Source organism: Limanda limanda, chromosome 13, assembly GCF_963576545.1.
Source record: "Limanda limanda chromosome 13, fLimLim1.1, whole genome shotgun sequence".
In the NCBI taxonomy this organism is placed as follows: Eukaryota; Metazoa; Chordata; class Actinopteri; order Pleuronectiformes; family Pleuronectidae; genus Limanda; species Limanda limanda.
Window position 1 is genome coordinate 13,792,301 of NC_083648.1, and position 20,047 is coordinate 13,812,347.

The 20,047-nt window shown below is 41.9% G+C and overlaps 1 protein-coding gene across 1 annotated transcript; it reads left to right on the plus strand.

Moving 5' to 3' along the window:
* Nucleotides 1-262: 262 nt before the first annotated feature.
* Nucleotides 263-19,168, plus strand: LOC133017701 (collagen alpha-4(IV) chain-like). Its single transcript, XM_061083855.1, has 46 exons — nt 263-297; nt 936-978; nt 2,583-2,654; nt 3,131-3,265; nt 3,431-3,475; nt 4,280-4,396; nt 4,864-4,929; nt 5,033-5,068; nt 5,203-5,265; nt 5,440-5,475; nt 5,580-5,621; nt 6,003-6,086; nt 6,305-6,349; nt 6,428-6,496; nt 6,585-6,629; nt 6,714-6,767; nt 6,944-7,007; nt 8,630-8,734; nt 8,865-9,026; nt 9,300-9,389; nt 9,630-9,781; nt 9,880-9,952; nt 10,153-10,259; nt 10,340-10,523; nt 10,627-10,698; nt 10,978-11,085; nt 11,250-11,468; nt 11,650-11,814; nt 11,897-12,064; nt 13,671-13,814; nt 14,036-14,146; nt 14,292-14,470; nt 15,158-15,221; nt 15,408-15,482; nt 15,621-15,728; nt 16,066-16,173; nt 16,380-16,451; nt 16,705-16,833; nt 17,052-17,159; nt 17,268-17,423; nt 17,497-17,604; nt 17,765-17,902; nt 18,023-18,139; nt 18,273-18,461; nt 18,550-18,833; nt 18,908-19,168. Exons 1-46 carry the CDS (start codon nt 263-265, stop codon nt 19,166-19,168), a joined length of 5,007 nt encoding a protein of 1,668 aa, XP_060939838.1.
* The last annotated feature ends 879 nt before the right edge of the window (nt 19,169-20,047 follow it).

The window sequence follows — 20,047 nt, forward strand, 5'->3', positions numbered from 1 at the left end:
GAGTGGTTAATGTTGCTTTATGTGCACGATGGACTGTCAGCGATACAATACATAGAATTTCTCAGCAAGTAGCATAATTTCACTGTTTTAAATATCATAATTGCATGTACTTAATTTTACCTCAAAGGAAGGATTTATTTATATAGTGTTAACTGGTCCATGGTTCACAGGTGTATTTGCTTTGTCATGCTTCCTTTTATCCCCTACAGGGGGCAGCACTGAGGCCAATACTCACCTGTGAAGCTGACTGAACTGATGAGAGATGAGATCCTCACTGACTGTAGTAACGTTGAGCAGGTGAGTCTTTAACTGTAGCTGCATTCATATCTGATCACTTCTGATAACTATTTGTCATTTAACTGTTTTCTATTATATCCCAACATTAGAAAACATAGACTGGTGTGTGTTTTAAATTTTCTATGTTAAAATTGCTCACATGATTTTATCAGGAAAATAAAGGTTTGGTGTAGAACAGCAAGCGGGCAACTAATATAAGAAAATCATTTTCACTATCGTAGTATGGAAATGTCACAGAAGCCAAATGGAATCCACATCCACTTCTCAGCAAATCTGTTTACCGGAAGGAAAAACACACTTCATGCATGTTTACTCAACACGTCTGAACACGCAGGAGTCACCTGGGGCCACTGGAGAGGTTGAGTTCGGCAAACCTCTTGCAAGGTTCCTGCTCTAAGCGACGCTCATAAGTTATCATGCACACAGGAGAGAAATAACACAAGCACATGTACATTGATTTATCATGTGGATTTGCCTTTTTATTCTTCTGACCTCTTATTATATGTATTTACGTCAGTTGGATGCTGGAGATATTATGTTGTACTCCATGTAAATATGGTCTCTTTAAGGATTCTGTTCCTTTAGCCATGGGGCTAAATGAGGCTGCAGCTAATCTAATCACATTCTTATATTCACAGGTGGATCCTTGTGGTGTTTATCTTCGTGCAGCAGCTCAGTGCAGTAAGTATTTCCTTCTTGATTTCTTCATACACCAACCACCAGTTAAAAGGTGTTAATCAACAATTTAAATGCAGAAATATACAGCAAAATCAAATATATGATCATAGTGTATGACCATATTGCTGTGAATGACCATTACACATGGACATTCCTCCCAGTCTGACATTTGACATATTGAAAGAAACAGCTGCCATAAATATTGCAAGAAAAATCAATAGAATGTCTTCAATATCAATATCTTCCATATAAATTCTGTTTTACACTTTTGTTAGCAGGTTGTGCTAATGCAACACAATTCATCTGTGCATTGTGAAGCTCTTCGTGTTTAGTCTCTGTTGACACTGTTTCAAAATCCATCAATAAGCCCCTGTTAATTACGTAAATGGGCAAAACTATGCAATCACTAACTACAGACTCACAACTTACCACTGAGTTCACCTTTTTCGACACAGGCTGAACCCCTGCGGTTTGGACTTTGTACAGAAATCTGAAATGCATCACGTAAACTTTATTTCCAGCCTAGCTTTTGCAAACATTGCTGCTGCTACAGTAGCCAGGGATGTAGTGTGGGCCCATGTCACAAGCAACTTAAAAAATGAGGCCAGGATAGTCCTTAAACCTGATGCTCTCAGTCTTAATTCCCTCATGGGGTCACTGGGTGTACATGCACTTCTGTTTGTGTTTACATCTCGCTGTTCTCCCAGAAAAGCCCCTACTGGAGTTTATGAAGTATTTAAAAGCAAAATTCCTTCATGCACTTGACGCACCTGCAAACTGTATTTGCTGCTCCCTATGTGTTTACAGTATTTGTCACCCAGTATAACATATCCTGAAACTTTGCTGTATAATGTGCAAGACTACTGTTTTTATAGTACATAAAAGTTTAATTCTGTGGAGCATTTGCTGCTGACATTTTGGCTCAATATGAGTTACAAAAAAAATGTTCCATATAAAAAAACTAATAGATGAATAGATAAGAGATAATTTGTTATGATCTAGTATTTAAAATAAATAAGGTAGGTTCTTAATTTTAAACCAGCACTATTGTGATGCTAGGACAAGGATTAAAAGGGACACCAGTGAAGCAGTAACATTGACATCATGGCGATCTAAATGGCCTGTCCAGGACGCAGCTGTGTGCTGTGTGTTTTCTTGGTGACTGAGAAACAGTCACGATGTTTGGACCCGGAGAGAAAGAGGGACGGGCTTGTGTTCCAGTTGTGCATCAGAATACAGTTTCCCCAGACTACACTCATCCAAATATTTGGAATAGCTCTTGGAAAATATTTCCAAATGTTGTGACATCTCCACACTTTAAAACTCCCACCACACACACACACTTATCGGTGGGAACAATTGGAATCTGGAAGTGTGATAGAACACTGCTTTGTTTCACACTATCTAATCAGCACTGCTCAGTCTCCATGGGAAATGTGTTCATTCTTTAATTCTCAGAGCCGACTCTTAAAGGGGCAGATACTGGTGGGAAAAAAACATAACTGCTGTGCTTGCTTGATGTTCTTTAAACGCTTCCCATCATTAGTAACCCACCAACGTTAAGTCCTAGTAAGGCCTGTGTTTCATCTCTGTTTTTGTCGTTCCAGGGGGAGGTTGAGCTGCCATGTCAAGGTAGAAACTGCTCTGTATGTCGGTGTCATCCCGCCAAAGGTGCACGGGTATAAACACTTTTCCCACTACGTTTTTATATATTGGAAAAATATTCTCACTCAGGGACAATGTACAGTATGTTTTCCATTTTGTATTTGAATATGTGATCTCCCTTAGCTTCTTTATCTAATCGAGTGCTCCCAGGTAAAGGCAATTTCATTCTGCCTGCACCAATATTATTGCTAAAATGTCAATAAAGTCTGATTTGATTTCTGTTGGTTCTTAAGAGAGATATAAATCTGAGTAGCTGCAGAAAATGGAAAAGGGAATAATATATGAATAAGGGTATATCATATAAAATGATCAGATTCCATGATAGAGAATTTTCTACTTTTTAGTAATTATTCACTATAGGAAAATACATGTGCATGTAGTGTTAATGTGATGCTTTACAACTATTCAGGTAAAGTGATTAAAGAAGCAACTAATTCTTTACAGTCTCACTCGCAGCAAGACTTTGTGAGCATGACTTTCTTTTACCTAGGGGTCTCCAGGGAAGCCGGGGGAGCAAGGCCCCCAGGGACCAATGGGACCGTGGGGACTTCAAGGGCCACTTGGAGACAAAGGCAGGAGGGGAATAGAGGGATCACACGGACCTGAGGGGCCCAAAGGAGACCGTGTTAGTGCAAATGTTCCCGTGCATGTTGCATTTCATTGTTGTATCTGAGGCAGAACATGTTCATGGTCATCATATTACATCTACTTTAGTAAAACTTTTTAAAATAAATAAATTCAATATAAAACAGGAAATAGTGACTGATTCTCATATTCCTTTACATTTCAGGGCAAGATTGGTGCACCTGGTTTCCCTGGAAACGATGGATCATTAGTAAGCAAACCACTGTAAAAATAAATATAATGTGATCTCACTTAGTTTCAGTCTACACAGTAATTCCTTTGCCAAATTCTTCACAGTTCAACGTGGAGGTTACGTACTTCCGACTTATTTTCCCATAACCTCTGTAAAAATGTTGTAATTTTGTAGGTACTACCAACTCGTTTAAGATTTAATCAAGATACAAGAATTCACAAGAGGTGGTGCAGTGATTTGAAGCATGTGCCTGGTAGGCCCTCTAGTGGACACATCGAGGCACACTGTAGATGTGGACCTCTTCACGGCCTAGTGCAGCTGCCTCTTCATCACATTACATCACATTTACTCACTTGGCAGATGCTCGGGGGACAAGGCTAAATGTGCAGTAGATTAACAGAGCTGGAAGTGGGTACGAAGTGCTAAATCTAAGTAGTTGAAGATCAGAGAAAGAGGTGGTAGTTAGTCATGTTAGGGTGTGAGGAGAGGAGATGCTCTCCTCAGAGATGACTCCTCAGGAGGTTATTGAAGATAGATCAGGTTAGAAAACATTTGGCAGCTTATTCCACCATCAAGGAACTAAAAATGAGAATAGTCTGGACTGTGATCTTGATGTGGGCAGGGATGGTATTGACTGTCCCTTTGAGGATGGGGGAATGAATGAGCATAACCTTGTTCGACCGAGTTCAAGTAGATGGGGGCACCACTTCATGACAACTCAATTTCAAGTTGCTTTACTAAACCGCTGTTATTACAATGAACTTCATGACTCTAGTAATCTGCAATTATACTTCATCGCCAGAACTGTGCAATATTGTTCAGGGTCACCCTGGGGCAGGTGGAGAGGCTGGTTTGTCAGGACTGGATGGCTGTAATGGGACAATGGGGCGACCTGGAGTTCCTGGTACTCGTGGTTTGAACGGTCTGCACGGGCTGCCGGTGAGTTGACTTCTGTTAGTATGAACACCATGAATCTATGGACCCAACCTGCCTTGGCTCCAGACGTTTCATATTTCAAAGTGTCTTTATCTTTGGTCCCTTCACCAGCCAATCGTTTGAAGGCCACAGACTATCTGAGCATTGATGCTGACCACATGCATCTTTTAGTGGCCACGATTTACCATCGTTTGGCCACTTCCATTGTTATCATTCATCATGTCACAAGGCAAAAATATTCTCTAACTGGTTTCATGGACATGAAAATAAATCAGATCAGTAGAATATATTTGGATGGTAGAACAGAGAGATTGTCAGCTTGAATAAGCAACAGGTAAATCTGTTGAGATGGTGGGGATAATGTGATTTAAAAAATCATGTTAAGAGTTTTTTTCCACATGTTCCAATACCAATCTTCAGTTGGACAGCGAATTATCACTTGTAATGCGTCTACTCTCTACTGTTGTCAGGGATTTCCTGGACTTAAAGGAATGAAAGGAGAACCGTTGTATGGTGTTACCCTTCCTGGACTGCCTGTGAGTTCTGCCACACAAGAAAATTGCACAATGTCTATTATATTAAATGATTAATAAAAATGCCTTTCTTTACGTCCCATCCTCTGTTGGTTTTACATTGCAGGGGGAGCGTGGCAGAGATGGAGAGCATGGTCTACCTGTATGATTTTAAAGCAGTAGCTCTGTACTTTTAGTGTATTTCAATAAATAATGCATGGGTTAGATATTTGTAATCTTTCACTCTCTATCGTACAGTTAAGTGGACTCATATGTGTTTTGACTCTTTTTTTCAAGGGAGGACGAGGAGTCATGGGACCTAAAGGCCATGATGGCTTCTCTGGTCCTCCTGGTCCTGAGGTAAAAAAATACTTAACTAACTACTATGACATAACTACAAGATCTTATATAACTGTTTATTGTTGCACAAACCTGCAAATGAATAGTATTTAGGTACACATTAGATCGCAAATTTCCAGCATTTACATTACAAGAAATGAAGCCCTCTAAATGTGTGTGTGTGATTCCATACAGGGCTTGGTAGGACGTCAAGGTGTCAGAGGACCACCAGTGAGTCACCAGCTTCACAATCTTGGCAGTGCATACTGTAACAAAAACAATTATTGCACATAACTCACACACACAACCTTACTAAGCTTCCTGTTGTTGTGCAGGGAAACCCTGGAGGATCACTGCCAGGTGATAAAGGCGAAAATGTAAGAAAAAAATTTTGGCCTTTGACTGACTGAGGTGTTGTGCTGTGTGTGTGTGTGTTTGTGTTCCTGTACTTATACCTTTGTGAGGACCATTTCAAGCATAGACCCTACAAAGTGAGGACATTTTTCCGGTCCACACATTTTCAATAGGCGGTTTGAGGGTTAGGACTTGTTTTTAGGGTTAGGGTTAGAATGAGGTGAAGGTTATGGGTAGGTTTAGTTAGTTAGCATGTTAGTTAGTGGGTTTGCATTAGGGGCTAGGGAATGTTTTATGTCTAAGCGTGTCCCCACTACAAGGAGTACAAACTTGTGTGTGTGTGCGTGTGTGTTTGAGTGTGTGTCCATCAAAGAACCCATCCAATGTGTTAATTTTTTATCCAGGGTGATCAAGGTCAACCTGGGCCTCCGGGACCAGAGGAAATCATTGAATTTCCCCCTGACTTTCTTCCACTCAAAGGCTACAAGGTGAAGGCAAAATGCTCCTTTTTATTTATAAAACACTGCTGAGTTTAAGCTCCTATACACATCCTATATGTAGAAAAAAAACTTTATCAAACTTTATTTGTTTAATGGCAACCCAGGCAATCATCTGGAAAAACAAGTAATCTTCCATGCTCAAATTCCATATTTGACAAAACTATGCGTGAACCTTGATACTATATTTTCCCTTTTCTGCTTGTCAGGGAGACAGAGGTCTTCCTGGACTATGTGGACCGGAGGGCATAATGGTGAGCTCTATCCTGTATGTGACTAGAGGTATGTTTCAAAGAGAAAAAAGACATCTGAGTTTCTTGTTTTTTTATCAGGGGGATACAGACTTTAACGTACAAAGATATAAAGGAGAGCAAGGAATCCTTGGTTTTCTTGGACTTCCGGTAGGTGACCTAAATCTGACTGCCCCATGATTTAACATAAACAAAATGCATACATATTATTCTTAACCTCGCTGTTTGTGCTCTATAGGGTCTTCCTGGTATTCCTGGTATAGATGGACAAAAAGGACCTCAGGTACATCTACCACATGATTCAGCCTTCCCATGTGTTATAAACTTAGACAAGTTGATCAGGTTAAATACAATAGTGCATTTTCAGGGTTTGTATGGAGAGGAAGGACTTCCGGGTCTCATTGGAAGAACTGGACAAAAGGTGAGTCTGTTCCAATTTTCAAAACAATTTGAATGACATTTTTGTGTTGAGCTGTGAGCAGCTGTAGGAGTGAGATCGTCTGCTGCCCTCTTGTGGTGATAACTCTTGTCACCTTTAGATATCTGGCATGTTCTGTTTAAGGCTATGGTTTCCATCTCTGTCCTTGCATTCAACAGGGTTACCCAGGAGATCCAGGTCTTCCCGGTCCCCTTTACTTATATAATGGAAGTGATGCCAGAGGTGAGAACAAGTTGTATGAGCCATATGTGTGGTTTGGGTTTAAGGTAGTGTGGGGTGTATCGTGATGCCAGGTTGGCCAGAGGTTATTCAGGTTCACGACAATTATCACTGCTGCTGAAGATGAATCAGAAGAGAAACAGTTTTTGACTGTGCGCTGAAAGACTTTGTTTTTGGTTATATTATTTTACTTTGTTTTTCAAAACCTTATTGGAAGTGACGGCTACTGTGGTGAGCAAATAAATACCATGTGGAGAAAGACTAAAAGTTTGTAACTGAGCACAAGTCTATGCAGCCAGTGGCAGCTATATATTAGTCACTACAGTAGTTAACTTCTCACTGGTTTAGCCAAAAAGGGCTATAGTGGCAGTATTCCATCTTATATATATATATATATATATTTTTTTTTTTCATTAGTAATTAGAAATCCACTAGTTTACATCGTTGGTCCTTACTATTTCAGGGAATAAACATTTAGTTTTTATAATTCTCACACTGCCACTTTGGATGTAGATACACTGTCCAGCAGTTTGCATAAACTACACTGTACTTCACTCTCAGACTCTATGTTTGGACCAAAGAGGTTTGGACACTGTAACGCCGGGTTTACACCGGACGCTGAAGAGACGCGTAAGCGCTAATCCCTAGCGCGCTGGCACTTGGCTGGTTACATCCGACGCTGAAGGGACGCTGAAGCGCCGGGCAGCACCTATAATATGACCCCATGACCTAGTATAAAAGCATATAGTCACTTGTTGCTCCAAGATTAACTGCAACAGCGTCCCAACATTTGTCCTTTTTTGTGTTGTCTTTATACAACATGTGCCGAGGATCATACAACTCACTGTACCTCTCCACTTCAATTATTAATTTAATGTCATCCATCTTAAATAACTTCTCCGCTGTTTGCTCCGTTCAATGTCGGGTGTCGAGGGTAAATTACGTATTTTCGATTTAAGCCTATGGGGAGAGTACATAGACCCCCCCCCCTCTCTTTTTATCTTTATGACTGCTTGTGTGGCTGTAGTGGGGGCAGAGGGGGACATTTAATAATGTGATTGGTAAAATTGGTAAAATTAAATCTCCAGGACAACAGAAGGTGAATACAAACTATGGGATGCATATTTTATCATTTATATCAAATAAAATATGTCATCAATATCGTTTAAAATCATTTTTAAGTGTGTTTCCTGGCGTGATACGCTCGCGTCAAGCGCAAAAAATAGACACGATGCCTAAACGATCGCTGCACGGCGCTAGGCAGCCTTAGCGCGGCGCTTCAGCCTCCGGTGGGACCGGCACAAAGGATTAACATGGGAGTGGATGGGAGCCAGCTGTTATTTAAGGCATGGCACTGCTCTTACGCGTCGCTTACGTGTCACTTTAGCGTCGCTTACGTGTCGCTAACGTGTTGCTTCAGCGTCCGGTGTAAACCCGGCGTAAGTGGGTGTGCTGCACCCCCCGCTGGGGTGCTGCAACTGCAGGGAAAAAAGGTTTACTAGACAAATCTATCAAAATAAACATTTAATTTAGTTTTGAGAGAAGCAAAACAGCATTTGCTCAGTAAATAAAATGACGGTTTGACACATATAAAGCATCTCTGACTTGTTCTGTGTGTGATTCAGGAGCTAAAGGTGAACGTGGTTACCAAGGGCCATTTGGAATCCCAGGTGACCAGGGGTACCCGGGGATGCGAGGACCTCCTGGCCCGCCAGGGTTAACAGCATCAGGTCAGAGTTTAGCTTTTGTCTTGGCTCTCTAACTTTCAGGATACTAATGTCTGTGTTACCTCACAAAGAAACTGTCTTTTTAAAACCCTACCTCATTTAATGTTTCACATTATCTCTCACACATTTCCAGAGGAGCCAGGCCTTCCAGGTCCACAGGGCCACCCCGGTCCAAAGGGCTACAAAGGACAACCAGGGGGTTATAACAATTTTGAAATTAATCCATTCCCGGGACCAAAGGGAACTAAAGGATTTCCTGGACCCAAAGGTGGTAGAGGCCTTCCTGGTCGTCCAGGTATACATGGACTAAAGCGTTTCTTGAATGTGTGATCTTGCAAATAATATTTGATTATATGAACAAGTGATAGATTCTCAAATGTTCATTCAAATAAGGTCTTACCCTCTTATTTGTGTGTGTTTATGGTATGACGTACTTGATGGCATCTGATAAGGATGTGGAGGTTAGTCTTTGTTTTTCCCAAAGAAGTTTACTTTTACTCAATTTATCATTCAAATCACTTTCAAATATCTTATTTATATTGGTCAATATTTTTGGTTGATTTGACAGATTACTACTGTGAGCCTGGTGGCCCAGGCGACCCTGGTGACCCAGGATTCAAGGGATCTCATGGAACGAAAGGACGCGAAGGAATCAAAGGTGAACTGTTACTGTTTGTGATCTGACAAGCAAAGGTTGTGTTACTGACATCTGGCAGAGTCATAGAATATAGTAAGCGGTTGAACATAACAATCATCCTCAATGAATGTACTGGAACAGGACCAAAACTGATTTATTATACTCTATATGAGCATGTTTGTCTATGGGTGAGAATGCAGTTACAGTATATAAACATACGGCATCATAGTCACACATTTTTGCCCTCCCTGTCTCCAACAGGGTCTCCAGGGGAATGTGAATGTTGGTTTGTTGAGGGAAGCGTAGGCCTGCCTGGTCCACCTGGTTATCCAGGATCTCCAGGGTTTCCAGGAGCTAAAGGACTCATGGGTGACCCAGGTCTGAAGGGAGATGAGGGTGCAAGAGGACCATGTGTAAGGATAATATGACTAAATATAATATTGTTGTTTTTAAAAACATTTCAAAGTCTGTGCTCCATAATAGCAGTTTTGTATTTTGACCCTTTTTGTAGGGCTTTCAAGGAATTCCTGGTTTTAAAGGAAAAAAGGGTCCGAAAGGTGACTCTTTTATGGCAAGTGGTCAAGGTAAGCTCCCATTGAAGGTAAAACTCTAGTATGCAATTCAATTGCAGACTGGTATACACAGTAAGCTGTATTTGACTGTTACATTGTACTTGTGGTGAAAATGAGAATGAGAAAAAAGACTTCTGTTTTGTAAATGACCATACCTTGGGTTTTTAAACATTTCGCGCCTAATATGTATTGTTTCTTATTGTTGTTGGAAGGTGTCCATGGTGACAGAGGATTTCCTGGAAATACTGGTCCTCCTGGGGCAACAGGTAGGCCAGGACAGGATGGCCTCCCTGGCCCCTCAGGAGACCCTGGACCACCAGTAAGTATGTCCATTTTCAATCAAAGATTGTATGATTAAAATTGTTACCACATAATGACATGCTACAATAATTTTTTCAGGGGTCTGGATATGCAGGATTTCCTGGTGCCAAAGGTGACCCAGGTGTTGTTGGACCCAAAGGTTTTCCAGGGACTGTCGGCCCCAAAGGACCTGGTTTTCCAGGCCCAACGGGGCCCCCAGGACCCAAAGGAGATCATGGTTATCCTGGCACCCCAGGAGTTACTGGCAGACCAGGACCTCCAGGTCAGAGACTGAGTTAAATTGAAAGATTCTCAGTCGGGTTTATCAACCCCCACCTGTCCCAAAGCCAGGTGTCAAATGCTAATGATTGTGTTTGTGTCATCAGGTGAAATTGACAATTGCTGTCATGAAGAAGCGATTGGATCACCTGGTCTAAAGGGTGAGCCAGGCTCCCCAGGTAAGTCTTATAACTTTGAGACATAAAATATGATGATAATGATAAATATAATGAAAATAGTAAACCAAATCAGTTCTCTGTCTATTGGTTTGACTTTTCTAAAGTTTCCAGAATTAGATCGTCCCTAAAGTTATTACCAAGTGCTTCCTGAAAACCAGTAGCTCAAAAGTTGATGGCAAAAATGATTTGCCGTACCAAGGGTCTATGTATCATCAGCGTTTTTTAAACATTGTCGGTTCATCATGCAATTCAATGTTATTTTTATTCGGTGCCTTATAGGAATTCCAGGTGAGCCAGGAATACATGGTCTCCAGGGAGTTCCAGGACACCTAGGCCTTAAAGGAATGAGAGGAGATGACGGTGGAACTGTAGGGGTTGGACTGCCAGGTAATGACACTCTACAATGTCAAATTAAAATTGTGCAAAGGTTTTTTAAGGTATTTCCTTTCTGGAAGACCCAGGTTCAATGTTTTGGATCACCATGATACAATTTACAAATTATACAAATCAGATGGCTGTTTATGTGCTTATGTCTGTCTTATTTGTAAAAGGACCTACAGGTTTAAACGGGGATCCAGGTGACCCTGGTCCCTATGGGATTAGGCTGGATGGCCCTCCAGGCATTCCGGGGATACCAGGACTCCCAGGCAGAAAGGGTACGACAGGAGACATTCTCTCTGCCTCTCCGGGTGTTATTGGCCGAGCTGGCCAACCTGGGGTTATTGGGACAAAAGGACCTCGTGGCTTTCCTGGAAACCCTGGGTCTCCAGGTAAATTTTCTTGGTTTAGGTGAACACAACAAACTGCTTAACAGATTTGGCTTTAGATAAATGTGACCTTTATTACAGAAAAAAAACGAGTACATACAATATACTGTAAGTACTAGGAGTTCACTTCCTTTTCTTTATGTATATTTAAAGTCATTTGACTAATGCTGCTATGGAATCACAGGCATACATGGCCGACCTGGACAACCAGGCCACAAAGGAGAGCCAGGAGTCAGTGGTGACCCTGGTGCCACTGGGCCCCAAGGCCCACCTTGTACTGTATGTGAACTGTATGGACTCCAAGGCGCTCCAGGCCCTCCAGGGAACCCAGGACAGAGAGGAATACGAGGTGATAATGCATATTTTCCTTTGTAACCATCAAACCATCCATTGGAATGTTGTCTTATTGAGTTTTATGATGTTGCATACAGGCTTCCTTGTTCAGAAGGGTTTGAAGGGAGATATGGGTCCACCTGGTCATGGACCGAGGGGTCTAAAAGGATTTACTGGCCTCCCTGGTTTGCCAGGCTCACCTGGACGCAGCGGCACCATTGGCCCTTCAGGAGAGACTGGGATTGACGGCTGGCCAGGGACAAAAGGTGAGGCAGTTATAAAAGTAATTGTTAAAAACCCAGAAATTCAAATTCACTCATTATCTACTCACCACCATCACAATGGAGGGGAGGGTGAAATGTTTTAGTCCAGAAAACACTTAAGGAGTCTCAGGGGTAAACAGAGCAGAACCCAATACAATTGAAGTAACTGGTGACCAAATCTTCAGACATAATAAAACAACAGGAAAATCATAACATGCCTCATAACTGCTGGTGTAGTGTCATCCAAGTATCCGCAAGCCAGACATTGATATTCAACTTGAAACCGCATCATTTACACTGTGTCTTAAGCCTTAATAGTCCACCAGAAGTGGCTTAGATGGCAGACTTGAGCAGGTCCGACAGTCCCTAATCGCTCCTCATAAGAAAATATCAGTGGACATTTCGGCCTAAAAGACAGTGTAAATTACCTAATTTCAGGTCGCATATGAATGCCGGGGCTTACAGACACTTCTGGGTGAACTATACCTTTAAAGTCATGCAACTTATTTTTAAAGATTAAACCAAAGAAAAAAAACAGGGAACGTTGTTGCGCACAATATCTGACCACCATATGTGGGACGTATTAAAGACCTACTGACCTCATAGAGTTCATATCCAAATTTAATCAAAACTCCCACGAGGAACTCTTCACTGAAATCAATGGTATATCTATGGAAGCGCATTGCATTCACTTGAAAAAAAAAAAAAAAGCTCTGGGTAAAAAAAAAAAAAAGCTCTGGGTAAAAAAAAAAAAGTTTGAAAAACAGGATTTCTCCTGTTTTTTGTACTTTTTTTTTCTGTTTTCCCAAGATAAAGATCCTGTTTTTCGCTCAAATTGTTTTCCATGCTTTTATTTTGAAAGTGACGTATAGCGTACATAGACGTAGCGTCAAATAAACCTGAAAACATCAGTTTAAAGTCTCGACCATCTTTCGGGGGATATGCTACAGATAGGTAGAGGATAGTTTTCATTTTTGTCCTGTTAGTGGCTTTATTATAGAAGATTGATATGTAGTTCCTGTTTTACGCAGGTTGTTGGTTGGGACTCTTGTTTTGAAAGGGGTTCTAACAGAAAAGGGGTTATATCGATAGAGAAAAGTGTGAAGGAAAATAAAGGAGCGTGATGTCCAGATTCAATAACCATCTCTCGTGTACTCTTTCGGCTGAGGCCTCCTGACAGTATAATAGAACAAACCGCATGGATACATTAGTCTGTTGCAGTTTCAGGCTGATGCAGCAGCAACCATATTCCATGCGTGTGAGAGCTTCAGGCAGGATTAAGGGAACGCCTTTTCCCGAGAAAACTTAACTCGGAAAAAACAGGAAAAAAAAAGTTCAACAAACAGGATTTTTATCTCGAAAAAACTGAAAAAAAAAGTTCTAAAAACAGGAAAAAATAAAAAAGTTTGAAATACAGGAAAAATCCTGTTTTTTAAACTTTTTTTTTTCAGTTTTCCGAGATAAAAATCCAGTTTTTCAAACTTTTTTTTTACCCAGAGCTTTTTTTTTTTTCCCAAGTGAATGCAATACGCTTCCGTATATATCAACAATGCAATGTATGTAAACTAGATTGCTATGTTTGAAATTATTTTCCTTTCAATACATCTAGGTGAAATTGGCTACCCTGGTAGGGCCGGAGCGAGTGGTTTACCAGGTCGTCTTGGACCTCCTGGACCCAGAGGTAAACAGGGGGAAAGAGGCTTTACTGGTCAACCAGGTGACACAGGAGACCCAGGACTGCCGGGTAATAAAGGTAAGTGTCTGTTGCAGTCAACTTGGCCTTGGTCCAATTGTCTTTTTAAATAGACTGTCTGCAAAAGATTACAGTCATGGCTATACAGCCTCAACACTGGGTAAGGAGGATTGTGGTAGACAAAATAACAAACCATACAACATAATATCTGTTATTGAGTTTCACTTTGAATTAAATTTATACAGCAGACATGCATTTAATCAGAGTTGTGATCAATCAAGGTTTACAAGGTCTTCCAGGATTACCAGGCCCATCAGGACTTGTGAATATGACTAAAGGCCCAGCAGGACTTTCAGGAAGGAGGGGACAACCAGGCCAACAAGGACTTGGAGGCACGTAAACATGTTTTTTTTTAAAAATATGTTATAGTGCTTCTTTAATTTACATGAACAGTATGTCAGTTTAGAAGACTAACATACAGATTGTGATCTTTGTGCCACAGATTGTATCATTTCTGATGAGTGTTGTCGCTTACAGGCTTAAAGGGTATAAGGGGAATACCAGGTGACTCGGGGCCTGAGGGATGGCCTGGTCCACCAGGGCTTAAGGGCAGTGTTGGTGTTCCAGGCAGGGGAGGAAACCCGGGACCTCCTGGGCACCCTGGAATCAAAGGTTTCCCTGGTCCTAGGGGATATACAGGACATGTTGGAGATCCGGTACACATTGAACCCAATTTATGTCTTTTAAGGGCCAAGTTTTTAGTATCTCTCCAGTCTTTACCCCAAAACACCTACACAGTCACAGAGGAGGGAAACCAGAAAAGACAGTACATTAAGTAAGAGATACACATAAGGAAAGCTTCAAAATAAAACAGGAATCTAAAAATCCAAATATACAAACACAACACGCTTAAAAATCACGATTACAAATCCAAACTGAAAATCTAAATATAATAATAATACTACGAATTCAAAGATTATTTGTATCAATAAAAAGTCCAATGATAAATCAAGACTTTCAAATGGTGCACAACAGTCTCTTCAAAAGTACAACATGGGGGCAGAATCATGGCACATTCCAGCCGTTTGGTAAAACCTTATTGTTTTTACTTTTGAGGCACAACTAAAGTTAAACCAGATCTGTGATCCCTTCTACCTCAGCATGTTGCATACCGTATTGGACTTCTCTACTTGTGTATTTGCATAATCTTAGCCCATAGAGTCTTCGATAGTGAATATGCATTCTACAATTTTTTAGCTATCTAAAGTATCTAGTAGGTAGCTACAGTATCTTTCTACTTTTTATTGTTGGCATTTGTCAGACTCAGATGTGATGAAATATTGTTGGAATATTATGCTCAATACAAATAAAATGTAATTGAATTTGCTGATTATCTTTTACAGGGAGATCCGGGGGGTACAGGGAATTTAGGGATACAAGGGATACAGGGATTGACTGGTGCCAAGGGTCAGTAACACTGGATAAGTTGTTTATTAATACTGGTAAATATCGTCTCAGTTGAAAAAAAAATGCATATTATGATAATTCCAGGAAGACCTGTAGGTATATAGCAAAATAAAGACAAATCTCTTGTATGAGCTCATACATTCGTTATTCAGCTGGACTGAACTTGATGATCTAAGTCTGTTCCAGGTGAGCCAGGAAAGTCAATTGGACAACCGGGTCCACCCGGACCCAGAGGACTGCCAGGAGATAATGGACCGAATGGTGAGTTAAGACAAATACACATGTTGAAGAAGAACATTTTACAATTTTTTTTAAGGAGGTTTGACAGTTTCATAGACTTTATGTTTGAGTGGATGTAAACAGGAAATACATTCACCTCCACAAAATTATTTCCTCAAGCACCCAGGGGGAGTCGAGGTGATTCAGGTGACCCAGGACCCAGCGGAAGGCCAGGACAGCCTGGACAACCAGGCATTCCTGGGGAACCAGGAAGACTCGGAGGATTAGGTGATTTCCTGTGTACTGACGTACTGCAGCAAAAATTTAAAGTAAATTGAGGTACACTGATGAAGTCTTTCTTTTACGTGGGAAAGCTAACTCATGAGTCAAGTAAGAACTTTGACTCCATCAGAAAAAAATTAACTAAAATCAGCTGCTGTTTCCAATAACATCCTGTTAAGAATTAGGATTCTTACAAATTCTGATTTGCTCTTCTAGGAATTTAAACCATTCTTACACATTTTAATTTCCCTTAAGAAATTTGAAATATGTGCTTAAGGTACATTGTTTAGTGCATGTGTATTTGTGTGTGTATATGTGTGTTAATGTGTGTGGGTGTGTGTAGGCGTCCCTGGGCCTCGTGGCACATCTGGCCATCAAGGGTTTCCAGGTATTCCAGGTGATCAAGGAGGTCTCGGCCCACCAGGTCCAACTGGTCCAAGTGGGCCTCAAGGTACTAACATAATATCCCCTGTTTCACACACATATACGCGCAGAAACACACACACACACACACACCCACACACACCAACACACACACACAAACACACACACACACACACACACACACACACACACACACACACAAAACATACTGCAAAACAAATTGCATTTGTATGCTGAGGACACTTCTTATGTTGTATTGTGATTTTACGTCAGGGCCCCCTGGGCCACCAGGTCTGGATGGATTGGATGGACTTAGAGGTCCAAAAGGGTTGAGGGGAGCATGTGGTAAGCATTTTTTTTTAGCTCTGCAATTAGCCATTTGCATGTCTCTTATGGTGGTTGTGCTTTTGGCTTTCATTTTTCTTCACATTCAAATAAACTGCATATTTAGGACTTTCAAACTGCCTTAAATGGGAATACTGAACTTGTGAATTTAGTAATTGGTCACTTCATCCTGAAAAAGTTAAACTAGAGACATTACATCGACTTTGTTAGGACATGCAACAGTGTAACACTGAGTCTAATAAATCACTTCAAGGCCAAGATATCCATGGCCCACAAGGATTAGATGGTTTTCCTGGAGTCAAAGGTCTGAAGGGCCATCAAGGACCCCCAGGAGTCAGCTTTCCTGGACCTAAAGGTCTGACGGGCCCACCTGGTGACACGGGTATGAAATCTATTATTATTATCACTTTTTCTGTACTGTAAGTCTGCTTAAAATATCAAAATGATTTGATTTGTTACCATGCAATAGTCTGTTCTGGTTTCTCAGATTTCATGGCTCCCTCTTCTCTGTTAATCCCTCTCCATTGTTAAGAATGGCACGTGCTCCATTCCTACATATTCATTGAGAAAAGGAATAAAATTATAGATTTCTATTCTCAGGTCTTCCAGGCGAACCTGGCGAACCTGGATACCCTGGCACAGAATGCCGCACACCTTCACCAGGACCCCATGGAGATGTAGGATATGAAGGACCTTCTGGACTCCCAGGTGTGTGTTACTACTATTGTTCCTGTCGTCAAGTTGTGTGGACAATTTGAAGAAAAGAACATTGTGTGCAGCCTGTCTACATCTGGGACTTCTGTATTGGGTCGGTAGGTCTTCCGGGGGAACCAGGCCCTCCAGGCAGCAGCACATCCTCCAGTGGAGACCGAGGACCGATTGGCCCCCCAGGGTTAACAGGCTGTAAGGGAGCCATGGGCCACCAAGGGCCTCCTGGATCTCACAACAATCCAGGCTTTATCGGTCCAAAAGGTACATCATATAATGCTGCCATCACTTACGAACCAGGTGAATGCTCTCTAAATGTTGCTGCACTCACTGACAGGTGAGAGAGGTCCCTTTGGTCCCATGGGTGCTCAAGGACCCAATGGTCAGCAAGGTTTCCCTGGGCCACGGGGCCCTAAGGGAAAAACAGGTCCAGCTGGAAATAGGGGTGAGTGAGATGCCCCGTAGGTAAAAAGGATACAAATAATTTTCTAAAGGTATCTTTTTCACTGCTATTATTTCATAAACAATCCTCACCGACTGAAAGACATGTTGGACTAAATGTAATTGCAGTGCATCTGGTGATTTGGGAACTGTGTTTTTACCAGGCGTCAGAGGAGCTCCTGGTGATTCCATCACTGGACGAGTAGTGGTGGTTCCTCCCGGACTGCCAGGACCAATTGGTTCCCCCGGATCTCCGGGATTCCCTGGTGATGTCGGTCCTCCTGGGGGTCCAGGACGTAAAGGCAAGACGCTCTGTGTTGATAAATTTGTACACTTTCTGTCCGAATTGATATGCACTGTGCAATTATCAGTTGTTTGCATGTTTGCGTGTTTATCTGTTCTTGTTTAACTGTGTGTTCCAGGTGAGAAGGGTTCTGCAGGGCCCATGGGCGGCCCTGGTCTACCGGGTGCTGCTGGTCCTAATGGCTATGTTGGAGACCCAGGTGAAGTCGGTCAGCAAGGATTCATTGGACCACAAGGTGAAAAATTAGAGTTTATGTATAAATGATAAAAATGTGACCATTCATGGCCTCCATTAAATCGCTAACTTATTATCTTCTTTGTCTTGTCCTCTCTCTGTATCATCCACTTGCTAACCCTTTTGTCCTCCAGGTGTTTCAGGCCCACCTGGTGAACAAGGTCAACCAGGTCACAGGGAGACATCCAGGTCAGGCTTTCTCTTGGTTGTCCATAGCCAGTCAGTGCAGGTGCCTCAGTGCCCTGAAGGCAGCAGTCAGCTTTGGGTGGGCTACAGTCTGGTGTACCTAGAGGGACAAGAGAAGGCTCACACACAAGACCTGGGTAAGTATCTGCATAAAGTGATAGTTTTGTTGATGTCTCTGAGTTTATTCACACACACATTTCTTTCGTTATTCTCTTTTCGCTGTAGGCCAGGCTGGCTCCTGCCTCCCTGTTTTCTCTACCATGCCTTTCTCCTACTGCAACACAGCTGCCTGTCACTACGCCAGCCGCAATGACAAATCCTATTGGCTCTCCACCACTGCTCCCATACCCATGATGCCACTATTTGGCCAGGAGATTAGCTCCCACATCAGCCGCTGTGCCGTGTGTGAGACAGTGTCACCTGCAGTGGCTTTCCATAGCCAGGATCACGTGGTTCCTGCATGCCCGCCTGGCTGGAGGAGTCTGTGGAAGGGCTTCTCTTTCCTCCTGGTGAGTGCAAAACAAAAGTGGGTGGATGAAAGAAAATTTTACACCCTGAACGTCCTCTGTCTTCCTGTCCTCAGCACACGGGGGAAGGTGTTAGTGGCGGTGGCCAGTCTCTGACCTCCTCCGGCAGCTGCCTCAAGGATTTCCGAACTCACCCCTTCATAGAATGCCAGGGTGAGCGAGGCTCCTGTCACTACTTCGCCAACCTCTACAGCTTTTGGCTGACTACTGTGAGTGAGACAGAGCAGTTCATCATCCCGAGACCCGGCACCATCAAAGCAGCCGACAAACAGCGGCACAAGGCCAGCCAGTGTCATGTCTGCCTCAGAGGGATATAACTGTCCTCACATCACTTTAAGCTGTTACTCTAAGCGTTTCAATTTTTAAAACCTAATTCTGATTTCCACTCAGGGCCACATTTAGGTTACATTTACTGGCAGAAATGTACCTTCATCTGAACAGCTATTTTATACTTTTATATTTCCTGTCATTATTTTGAATGAGGTGCTATTTCTAATTGAATTATCATCTTGCTGCTGTACTGTATTCGTGCACGTTTCCAGATTAGTGTGGAAATCATAACTGAAGCATTCTTGAGGAGAAATGTTCAAAACGCTGTTGTCTTTTATCTAAGTTCTGCTCCTCAAATAAAATGTTTTTCTAAAAGTTTCAGAGTCATCCAGAGTTCAGCAGCTATGACAGTTGAAAATGTTACAACCTACATGCAAAAATCCCAAGGTGTGAGAAAAATGAATCATTTCATCAGGATAGAGGTCTTTTTTCCATAGTGGGTTTCAAGTTCATATTTATTTATTTCTCTCAACAGAACCCATGTGACAATCAGAATACAGTACTTATTTCCTCAAACATTTTTTTTTCATCATTTTTTTATATTACGCGAAACAAGAGAACACTCAGTGCAATAGGACAGAGGACTCTGACAGTGCGGTGCTCTCTCTACCTTTTCACAGTGCACATTTATAAACACAAAAAGATTGTACATCATCATTATTACATTTCCAACCTCCACCCACCAACACCATGGATAGGGCAAAGTGAATGTCTTAAAACAATCATTTGTAAAGATTCAACTTGCATACAGTGTAGCTTGGCACACGAACACAGACATGCACAGCTCTCTCCCACACACACACACACACACACACACGCCCATTCGCACAACACAGAGGGACCTCTGTAGTATGATTCTCACCAGA

Excerpts from the sequence above, each read along its gene's own strand:
- LOC133017701 (XM_061083855.1), top strand. The coding sequence starts at position 263 with ATGAGATCCTCACTGACTGTAGTAACGTTGAGCAG. Across the intron at positions 3,476-4,279 it reads CTGGAAACGATGGATCATTA|GGTCACCCTGGGGCAGGTGG; the intron begins GTAAGCAAACCA and ends AATATTGTTCAG. Across the intron at positions 17,605-17,764 it reads AGGTCCAGCTGGAAATAGGG|GCGTCAGAGGAGCTCCTGGT; the intron begins GTGAGTGAGATG and ends TGTTTTTACCAG.